At 46.4% G+C, this 11,687-nt stretch overlaps 1 protein-coding gene across 5 annotated transcripts in view; it reads left to right on the top strand.

Annotated features, from left to right (window-relative positions):
* The window catches only part of LOC149326990 (uncharacterized), a 147,761-nt gene that overhangs the window by 70,928 nt on the left and 65,146 nt on the right, over nucleotides 1–11,687 (top strand). For all 5 annotated transcript variants that reach the window (XM_089564100.1, XM_089564097.1, XM_089564101.1 and 2 more), the window contains exon 6: nucleotides 2,713–2,796. In XM_089564100.1, the coding sequence (XP_089420226.1) occupies nucleotides 2,713–2,796 (84 nt within the window). The remainder of the gene's footprint in view (nucleotides 1–2,712; nucleotides 2,797–11,687) is intronic.

The following is an 11,687-nucleotide window of genomic DNA, read 5'->3' as shown; positions in this document are numbered from 1 at the left end:
GTATGGCATAAATTACAAAAGAGGCAGTCTTGCAATGTTACGAGAAGCTGCCAGCGGAGTTAGTCCAATGGAACTTTTGACAGACAGACGAGCGGGAGAGCGGGCGGGCTGGCAGGTGGTGGGCAGACAAAATTAGGTTGGGCGTGTAAAAAGGAAAGAAAAATACTAGCGCCCGGCCCGCACGTTTAGAGCACAGCGGGCTGGGTGGCTAGACGGACGGACGGACGGACGGACAGATGGATGGAAAGACGGGCGGGCAGGCGGGCGGGCGAACAAGCGGGCGGGCGGCCGAACAAACGTGCGGGCGGCCGGCCAGGCAGCCGGGCAGGCAGGTGGCCGAGCACGCGGGCGGGCGGGCGGGTGGCCGGGCAAGCCGTCGAGCGGGCGAACAGGCGGGCGGACAGACGGGCGGGGGGGCGGGCGGGCAAATAACTGCTGCTAACGCCTGGATTATGTACTCTTGATGGCGGTTTTATAAAGTCGTGCGTATTCGAGTTTAGTGCGGACGAATGTTTCGTATTCGATTAGTCTAATCGTGGTCGGAGAAAGTGTGAGCGATCGTCTAATGAAATATAGTGATCTATAAACGCTTTTAGCTAGTGACGTAGTTTGTTAGAAAAGTTAATATTTCTTGTTGTTTCGATGCCAAGATACCTGTAGGATAACCGTAGACTACGTGCTTTTCGCATGGAAATATTTTTTTTTTTCACGTCAAGTAGAATGGCACGTAGGTCATCAATGAAGGAGTGATGAGAGTTGGGGTTTGGTAACAGGCAATGATAAAAATAGGGCAATGGACAAGTGAAAAGCTCACATAATTTTTTTCTTTTACTATTGATTACAACAGTAGAAGGACTAAGGTACTCTTAAAGAGAACCATCACGCCTCCTGCCCTGCGCCCTGACACGTCACGTCAGGAGAAAGCAAAAGGTTACTTATCTTCCGTTAACTAGTCCTTCCGTATTACAAGTGTGAGCCACGTATCAAAAAAGGCGGCGGTATCAGTGCAATTATCATCCAATATAGCTTCAAAACAGTATTTTTTTTGGAAAAAGCTGCGAGTACTTGTGAGTAAAACTGATACTGATTTATCATTTGTGGCAAGGGTAGCGCACCTGGGATGGTTTGGGCGCGAGGTTGCTGGGCGCTTCGACGCGAGGTTGGGCTTACTTTTGCGACTGTGGTGAACGAACGAATCTGTTCTAGCATCGCACATAAACTGCGTGTTCATAAAAATCTTATCAAAACGGGTTTTGAAAGATGTAATACTTGGCTGACCACGCGAAAAAAAAAATGTTTTTCTTGCTAACCGTACACTGCTGAGCGATGACTTTTTTAAGCCTCAGACAGACACGAAGAATTCGGGCTTTTTCATTAAATCTTATGAAATTGGCAGTGGCAGGACGGTTCTTTTCTGGGTGGAAATGAACAAATCCATGAGCACGCTTAACATCTTACCGATTGAAGCTTTAACCACGTTTCGTCCTGTTGATCTGCGATTCCAAAAAAAAAAAACAACAGCATGTTAGGGCGTCGTAGACGATTCTCGGCGTCGTCACTTTTGTGCAAAAGTACTTCGATACCTTATGAAAGTTTAGATATATCTGAATCGAATACAGTATTTAAGCAATTGAGCTTATTTGCTCCGGCGATATTTTACAGCACGTCGACTTGCGAAGAAAGGGTTAAATCGAATCCTCGCCTTTTGACGATGTATCACGAATCAACGCTAGTTCACCTAGCATAGTATTTCTAGAGAATTCATTGTGCAATATGGCTATGACAGTTGATTCGAGGGACAGTTGAGGATTACCATTGCCTGTGAGTCCAGGGTTCCATTTGACGTCCCAGCGAACACTAATAGAAGGAATCGAGAAAGGCGTAATATGACATTTACCTTCGAAAGCAATCGTTTGCGTCGATGGGCCACGATGGAAGCAGAAATTTATTATCAGAGTCAAAAATTGAATTCACTAAGTAGCCAACCTGCATGCAAAACGGCAAACACGTGACAGGTATCGTTGCGGTGGCGTGCTCCGAGTAACTCCAGCGTGATAGGGGTATTTGGAGCCCATTCGAAGTGGCCACGCTGAGGGCAGCAGTTGGCTGCGAGATATGAAAACAGCCCGGGTGGAAACCAGCCGGTATGACACGGCTTTGCTTTCGTTGTCGGTTCTGTCGGTTTGCCGCCAATCTTTAGATTGCGAATCTGGGTTGTAGCAGTAACCCTCACAACCCAACGGCGCAGTCATGGCGATCTATATCCGTGTGACCTGCATGAAAAATGGCAATCCCGTGACCTGCGTCGTTGCGGCAGCGTCGTGCGTCATTTTAGCTGATATGCAACCAGGAGGCTTTGTCATGCGGCTCTGGCATACAGTTTGGCGAGGATCGGCACGCGCTGGCTGGGGTCTCTTATTTTTGCTCTCGCTGGTACATTACAATTCATGCATTATTCACTCCGCATGAACCATTAAAGAATGGTTCCAAGCGGAAGCAGTGGTACCAGGCTGACTGCCTACAATTTATTTGTCCTGCTTTTGAAACCACTTCTTACATCCTGGTGCTTTGAAAAACCGATACTGAAGAAATATTTTTGAGAGCCTAGTGGGTGTGTTTTTCACATTTCAGGGCAGAAAAGCCAAATAGTAGCTAATTTCTACCACGGTTTATCTGACACCAAGTTGATAAGAAAAATTTCTGGAATTTCAGGCTGGATACGCGGCCACGTGCTCTTACGAATGTCTTCTCAACGGCAAGGAGGTGATTAAGTATAAAGACGACACGCCGTGTATTGTAAGTATTTGCATCGCAAACTAACTGGTATTTGAGTAAGTATCAAAACGAAGAAAACAAGAAACAATATGCAGAATAGGCAGCACTTAAGCTTGGCACCTACTCAAGAGTTCGTGAAGAATAGGAGTGAGGAATTCGCTAGGCATTGGGAAGTTCCCGCTATGATTGGAAAAAGCTGTTTCGCCTAATACATCTAAAAATTTCTTTTGGTTCCTGCCGTCTACGCGATTTCATCAAAATGTTGAACATCGGAGCGGCATTGGATGCTCGCATATGTAGCCATTCTGCAGAAGCCGTACTTCCGCTAACCGAACGTGTCCATGCTGGCTAGTTTATTACTGGACTGCGCCAAGATAAAGCTGCATGGTTCGGAAAACGCCGACCTCCCAGTGATTTTGCTAATAATTGTCGTTCTCTTGAAAAGGTGAATGCCCTTGCTATAGAGGTTTGCTACTGAATCATCAGAAATAAAGTGCCATGATCGTATTCGAAGTTTTTTTTTTTCAGTGCGAGCTTCAAGCACTGGCAAAAAAGATCACGCAATAGAAGAATTATTTGTGCGCTCCAAAACTACTGGAATGCGCAATGACATTTTCAAGAACTGGAAGCCGTAGTCATGAAGTTGAACTTATTTTAAAGTGCAAGGCGAGCTTGCGCCAATGAGAGGCAAGGCTTTCGGGTTTGGTGCGCTTAACATGCGGCCGAGGAGCGATTTTTCCCAATATCTGAGCTCACGAGAACCACGCACCACTCAAGAGAAGAAGTTTACCCGTTACGAAACTGGCACAATGCAGGTAGCCTTGGGAAGTAAATTCCTTTTGTCGCTCTTGCGGGAAAGCGCTTAAATTACCGGGCTATCAATAAAGTCTTGAGGAAAGGTTTTCTTCCGGAGGAGGCAGAGGAAGACGATGTCGCTTCGGATCTGTTTCTATTTCTGTATTTGTAGTGTTGGCAGGCGGCACTGTCTTAAAAACGGTACTCTTCCTATGGGAAGAGCTCGGTTCCTCAGGCATCTCCAAATAGACCCTGGCACCCAGAGGAGGCTAGCGAGGATGAGGCGGCCATGGCTTCACAGCTGTTGTAGCTGCATGACCAAGGGGACGATGTGCAGCCTAGCACTACCTCATCGCTGAGTGGGGTGACTCAACGATCTTGGGCAGCAACAAGATAATGGCTGAGCCCTTCAAATTGATGAGTCGTTGGAAGCAACGAACGGTCGGAAATTTGGCAACAGTTTCAACAGCTGAGAAAGGAACCGATTGAAGGCAGGGGAATCCCATATTGACGTTTGCGCCCCTTCACTAAGTGCACGGTGACCACCAATTCGCAGTCGCATTAATTTGCAAGGGGCTCATTACAAGAATTTTTCCAGAGAAGAGAAAGTTGACATTGTTCTTTAGCGCTCTGAAATTGCAGGCAGAAAAAGGAACCCTGGTTGTCCCACTTTATAACATAGAGAACACACCTATTGTTAAGGAGGTTCAAACGTGCTGCTCAGTGGACGATCTTCTCGCTTACATGAAACAAGGGGTCTTCCAAGTGCGGCGACTAGTTTATCTTGTGGAGTCTCCGCGAAGGGAATCGACAGTGGACGCTACAGCTTCTCTTGTCGTAATATTTGCTCCCACCGCCGAGCTCGCAGAAACAAATAACCTCGTGGTTAACAAAAAATTCAACCACCAAGTTCACTGGAATGCCTTCCTTTTGTTTTCAATTCCAGCGGTTTGCACATACGGCCAAATTCCTCAGTAAGGATCAGCGCTGCAAAGGGTGCGGCAGTGTCCACGATTTCAAATACTCAAAGTGTACTTAGTTCGTGCCAAATACGACTGTGACCACCGAGCGAGTATCGGCGGCTGCCCACTCCTTTCCAGCGGCCTACGCCTTTAAACGATTTTCTTAATGGTCTAAAAATCTAACCTACTGGAAAAGTTTCTTCCGGAAAGGGATCCCTACCCTACGTTGTAGACGGAGTGTCCATAGTGAGTGCCCGGTGCCGCTGCCCGTGACGCCGTCACCTGCGTACAATTCGGTTATTTGAGCTACTCCCGAAAAAGCGCACGTTTTTTAGCGACCGGATCACTAAACTGCAAAGCAGAGAAGGCTCTCCTGTGCTCAAATTCATCTAAACCAACTACCTCCCTCTAGAGTTCGCATCAGTCTGCATCTTCCATAAATGTGAGGTAATTCGTTGCAGAAAATACGCGTCCAGCATTACTGGACAAAATTTTGTAGTGTTGGAACGTTTTAAGGTACCGCTACCGGAATATTAAAGATCACGGTGCATCCTTTAAAAGAATTGAAAAATACTTTAAAGTTTTTTTTCATTGCCGGCATGGAGCTGTTAAGAATGGCATAGAAAAGAAATCCGGAACCTTTTTTACAATACCAAGAACGTTGTTAGCAAACAAATATAAGCCAACTGACGGTAGATCGGCATATATAGTAATTGTTACAATGATATATCAGATATTCAGATATATCAGACGAAGGTATTCATACATTCTTCCCCGTTAAAAGCTGCTTTTGTACAAAATTACTGCTTCAGACATCGCTCAAAAATCATGGTCTGTTTGACGTTCCCCGCGTTCTGTTCGAATCCTTGCTTTCACATGTCCCAGTGATGCCGCCTGCGAACCTGAAAAACTTCCTACAGCTGGTGAGTTCCTTAGAAACGGCGAATACTGCTTTTGCAGAGAACATTATCTTGATCCAATATGGCTGCTGTGAAGCATCATGAAAAAGAAAGCAACAGAAACGTGCCAGGACAGCAGCTTGGGCATGTTGGTTATTCATTCTTGATGGAACAGCGCAAAACAACGGGACAAGAGACAAGCGCTGACTTACAACTGGTTTTTATTTCGAAGAAACATTGCTTCTTATACCTTCTTCACCCTCTCAAAAAGCACATGCGTCGCAACCATATCGTTCAAGCGTCCACAAAAAAAGCATAAGAAAAATAATCACAGATATTTATAATCACATTTTTAACATGTCAAATTCTTTCTTAGTCAAAGCAACAGACGGCGTGCTGACACAATCGTCGCGCAGACTCGCTATCGAAGCTGCCTCGATTATTTCCCTGACTAACTGGTCTTTGTGATTAGCCAAAGCTTTGCATTTTTGGAAAACCGGTGCACAACTATTTGAAGGGCAATCTCTGCAATGGATTCCCAGGTTCCTGCAAGCTTGCTCGAAATTATGTTTGTGTTCTAGCAGCCTTTCATTCATGCACCTGCCAGTCTGCCCAATGTACTGTTTACCGCAAGTCACTGGCAATGAATAAACAAGGCCTTCGGTGCACTCCACAAAGGGGGTTCGATGCTTTATCGTGCATCCCTGCTTCTTTTTGGTCGGATCGGAGTTGACTCGTCTGCACAGACTTTTGAGTTTATTAGGAGCAGTCATCACTACATTCACGCCAGCTTTTCGACCTATGCCTTTCAGGCGATGGGAAATATTGTGAAGATACGGAATTGCTACTACCGGCCTCCTTACTTTCTGTTTCTGTGCATCATCTTGCTGCTCGGGCCTAGCCTGCATCAGGTGCATCAGGTGACCGAACAAAGCCAAGAAAACAAGATCCACACGCTTGGTGTGGATGTTCTGCCACAACCGGTCCGCGAGGTGCTTAGCCTTGGGCCTAAGTTTGCCATCCAACCGAAGAAGACAACACCGGAGCTTATTGCCATGGTGCGGCGCGTTGCCAAGGCAAGCCCTGAGTCGGAAAGTGCAAGGTGTATTTCAGACGGAGCCGACGTCGTTGGCCGCTACCAGCTCTGCGAGAGGAATCTCCCAGTGGGACGTACTGTAAGGTACTTGAAAGACAATTCCCTTGCGTTGCTGACCTCTGACAAAGAGGGGGGCTTTGCTGTGATTTCCAAGGACTTGTACAAAACTAAGGCGTTAGAAACCATCAGCTCTGTTTTTGACGAGCACAAGGCATCAGATGTTAGGAAAGCAAAGGTAACTGCTATGAAGCTATGCAAAGAACTTAAACTTGACTACCTCCTTCGAGACATAAAAACTTGCAAGAAGTCTAACTTGGACGCGTTTTTCACTGTAAAAACTCACAAACCAGACTGGCCCTTGAGGGTAATAATTTCTGAGGGAGGGACGTGGCAAAAGATTCTTGGTGTCTTCTTGCAAGCAAAATTAAAACTACTAACAATTGACGACCCATTTCAGGTGAAATCTTCGGACGATATAGCTAGATTTTTAACTGACAATTCTAGCAGTGCCTTTGCTGCATGCTCAGTTGATGTAAAAGATTTGTATTATTCCATACCGCATGACGAGCTGATGGTGTCTGTAGAAGAATGCATAGATACGCATGGTGCTGTTGCATTTCAAAACGCCTGCGGAATGTCTATTAGAGGGTTCCTGGAGCTATTAGCAGTGTACCTCAGGTCAACTTACGTCTGTTGGGAGGAAAAAGTGTATCTCCAGAAACGCGGTGTTTGCATTGGTTCATGTATCGCGCCTCTACTCAGTGATTTGTACTTGGCGCGAAAAGACAGGTTCCTGAACGTAACCCTTGCTGGTACTAGTGTTAAAAAGGTATTTAGGTACGTTGATGACTACCTAGTTCTTTGTGATGGCCAAAGGGCGAATACGCTAGAAGCAGTAATGGAGGAGGTGGGTCGCTTTGCGCAGGCTTTGCAGCCACTTATTATGACGCACGAGCTTCCTGCTCAAGGGTCACTCAGGTTTTTAGACCTGACACTTGAGTTCACTAGAGGGCACGCCTGCTGGGCCTATGAGCCCAGAGCGGAGAAAGCGCCAATGCCCTTCCAATCAGCTCACTCTAAGCTGACCAAGAGGGCTATTGTGAACTTGTGCTTCACGAATGCCTTGAGGAAATCCTGTGTTCACAAAATGAATGTGAGCTTTCTTCGCCAGGCGGAACGGCTTGGCAACTCGGGTTACCCCTCGCACTTGTTGGTATCTGTTGCCAAGCAGATGAAAAAGCACCTGATGCAGGCTAGGCCCGAGCAGCAAGATGATGCACAGAAACAGAAAGTAAGGAGGCCGGTAGTAGCAATTCCGTATCTTCACAATATTTCCCATCGCCTGAAAGGCATAGGTCGAAAAGCTGGCGTGAATGTAGTGATGACTGCTCCTAATAAACTCAAAAGTCTGTGCAGACGAGTCAACTCCGATCCGACCAAAAAGAAGCAGGGATGCACGATAAAGCATCGAACCCCCTTTGTGGAGTGCACCGAAGGCCTTGTTTATTCGTTGCCAGTGACTTGCGGTAAACAGTACGTTGGGCAGACTGGCAGGTGCATGAATGAAAGGCTGCTAGAACACAAACATAATTTCGAGCAAGCTTTCAGGAACCTGGGAATCCATTGCAGAGATTGCCCTTCAAATAGTTGTGCACCGGTTTTCCAAAAATGCAAAGCTTTGGCTAATCACAAAGACCAGTTAGTCAGGGAAATAATCGAGGCAGCTTCGATAGCGAGTCTGCGCGACGATTGTGTCAGCACGCCGTCTGTTGCTTTGACTAAGAAAGAATTTGACATGTTAAAAATGTGATTATAAATATCTGTGATTATTTTTCTTATGCTTTTTTTGTGGACGCTTGAACGATATGGTTGCGACGCATGTGCTTTTTGAGAGGGTGAAGAAGGTATAAGAAGCAATGTTTCTTCGAAATAAAAACCAGTTGTAAGTCAGCGCTTGTCTCTTGTCCCGTTGTTTTGCGCTGTTCCATCAAGAAACGTGCCGTATACAATGCTATGAAACTGTTTTGCAATTGTTCGTCGATTGGCAGGCTTTCAAGAAACTTTCGTTATAGGAAGCTGCCTTGCCATGTGACAGATATTTGCTTAGGCTGCACCAGAAAGGCGTTTAACGGTGGAAGTTCCACGATGACGTAGGTCGTAAAATTTCGCGTGGCTCTTTTAAGGTAACCGATGAGGCAGAAAGAGGGACACGACGTTGACTATCAACCAAGATTTATTGCACGTTCATCGGTTAAATACCTCTCGTTCGTGCAAAAAAAAAGAAAAAAAAGAGGAAGAAAAAAAATGAGAAAGAGGGAAGGCGGGATAGACAAGAAACCACGTGACATGAGATTATGCATTCATACACAGATAATTAATTTCGCTGTCGCGAAGTGAAAGGAAGGGATGCTGACGCACTCTTCACCATTTTGCCGAATGTTGGTGGCTTCTTCAATTTCTCTCGTCCGTTGGTCTGGGTATGTAGATATGATTGTGGTGTTGCCAAGTTGGGAAGCACATTCATGCTCTCGGCAATGTCTTGCCAGTTCACTGCTGATGGCACCTTTCAAAGATCTTTTATCCTCTTTTGCGCTGCAAAGATCTTTTATGCTGAAGTAAAACTTGGTTGATGGTCAGCGTCGTATCCCTCTCTCTGCTTCGTCCCCGTTAGCGCTGTTTTTAGCCTCAGATCATGCACCAACCAGCCCAAATTTCCACCCTTTTGAAGCACGTTTCTAGTTCAACGGGCACTTTCCTACACCGTTCAGTGTTTCACCATCCTTCCTTTTATGTCAACCTAGTTTCATGGGCAACTTGCAGAGCCCGGCTCTACAGTTTTTTCCATACGGTCTTCATTTCTTCCGCCTCCGATGTGGCAGTGCTCTTCGGAGGCCTGCCACCGTCGGAAGGTCACGCCAAGAGAGTTTGCCGGATTCTTCATTCAAAAGCGTGGAGACAAGCTCGGTTTTACTCTGACTGCTTGCTAGCGGTGAACCTGAACTGTTCCGCAGATGGATGCGGCGGTAGCCGCTATCGCCAAGATCGTCGTGTAGCCAACCAAACGGCGGACATCCTTTGACACAAAATTCTAAAGCAGCTCCCGAAGAAAAAAACAACGGCCTTCCCAATCTCAAGGTCAATAGTTTGTGGTCCTAGGCGATGCGTCAGCACCCGACACGACGACGAGGTTGTTGAACATGGGACCCAAGTTTTGCGTTCCCCCACGTCCTAACAGGACCGAGCTCTTGGGACTTGTGAGGAGCGTGGCATCCAAGGCAAAGAATGGCGGTGGAGAGAGGTGCATTGACAGCGCAGTGGAGTGCCTTTCCAGAACACAGCCTCAAGCGGGCCTTGACCTTCTGAGGTCAACGGTGACGACCCTGTGTGAAGCTGACCTGCGGCTACTGCAGTCGGACAAAGAAGGAGGATTCGACCTAGCCTCACCTCATGTGTACAACGATAAAGCGGACAAGGCAGTATCAGACAACTTCAACTAGCTGGTGGGTGTGAAACCGGCCGGATTGAAGAAAAAAGTGATGATCATGTGCGAGGATATGGGCGTGACGAAGATGGCCTCTGCCATAAGCAAGTGCGAAGAGACAAGTCTGACAGTCTTCTTCAGAGCCAAAACTCACAAAGAAGAGTGTCCTTTCAGAGCCATTGTGTCGGAATAAAGAACCTGGCAGAGTATTGTTGGCGGTTTTTTACAACGGGCACTCACCGAACCCACGATGTACGACCCGTTCCTGATACGCAAGCCTCAAAGCGTGGACGATTTTCTTCAGGGTGCCTGTCAGCCCAATGCCAGTGGCTTATCGATAGATGTAAAAGACTTGTACTACTCGCTCCCGCAGAATATGGTGTGCAGAAAAATCGAAGAATGCATTGACCGACACGGCGTGGTGAAATTTCAGAAATCTTGCGGCCTGTCGAAAGGAAATTTTATGGAATTATTAACGAGTTACCTACAATCCACCATCATCAGTCATAAGAGTAGTTTCTACATTCAGCGGGAGGGGATATGCATCGGGTCTTCACTCGCCCCCATTTTGAGTGATTTGTTTCTGGCGCGTATTGACAGAAGTCTTATGACTGCTATTCAAGTGACAAGCATCATTAAGGTGTTCCGTTATGTATATGGCTATCTAATTCTTTATAAACAGGACGAGACAGCACGACAGCAACAGCACGTTGCCCAAAACATTGACGTTTTCAAAGAACAACTAAAAGAACTAGAAATAACGAGCGAACTCCCAGAAAACAATGTTCTGCGATTCCTGACTTGACGCTAACCTTTTTAGTCAGTTATGTTTGTTGGCGGTACGGACCACGAAGCAAAAAGGGACTGCTTCCTTACACCTCAGCCGACTCCAAGATCATCAAACGGGGAATAGTGAAAGCAGCAATGAAAGCCGCATTGACAAGATCTTGCCGCCATGATGTACAAGCTAGTTACGACGCCCAAATTTGTCGGCTGGAAGCGGCAGGTTACCCGACGCAGCTACTGTCCAGTGTCGCAGAAGGAGTACTGCAAGAACTTAGAGGCAGGAAAAAGATCAAGGCCACATCACAAGAAAGGAAGCTTCATGCAGTAATTCCGTACATTCATGGCTTTTCACACAACCTCAAGAAGATAGGCGAAAACATTGGCGTAAAAGTGCTGATGTCAGCACCTAACAAGTTAATGAGCATGTGTGCCAAGGTTAACAGTGAGCGAACGGGAAGGAAGCAGTGCCAAAAGAAGCACAAGAACATGCACGTGAAATGTACTAAAAACGTCGTCTATCAAATGCTACTGTCATGCGGGCACACCTACATCGGACAAACAGGGCGCTGTTTAAATTAACGGCTGCAAGAGCATAAAAGATCTTTGAAAGGCGCCATCAGCAGTGAACTGGCAAGACATTGCCGAGAGCATGAATGTGCTCCCCAACTTGGCAACACCACAATCATATCTACCTACCCAGACCAACGGACGAGAGAAATTGAAGAAGCCATCAACATTCGGCAAAATGGTGAAGAGTGCGTCAGCATCCCTTCCATTTCACTTCGCGACATCGAAATTAATTATCTGTGTATGAATGCATAATCTCATGCCACGTGGTTTCTTGTCTATCCCGCCTTCCCTCTTTCTCTTTTTCTTTTTTGTCTTTTTTTGTT

The sequence above is a fragment of the Amblyomma mixtum genome, chromosome 10, assembly GCF_055824585.1.
Source record: "Amblyomma mixtum isolate Tamu chromosome 10, ASM5582458v1, whole genome shotgun sequence".
In the NCBI taxonomy this organism is placed as follows: Eukaryota; Metazoa; Arthropoda; class Arachnida; order Ixodida; family Ixodidae; genus Amblyomma; species Amblyomma mixtum.
This window is presented reverse-complemented; position numbering and strand designations above follow the sequence as displayed.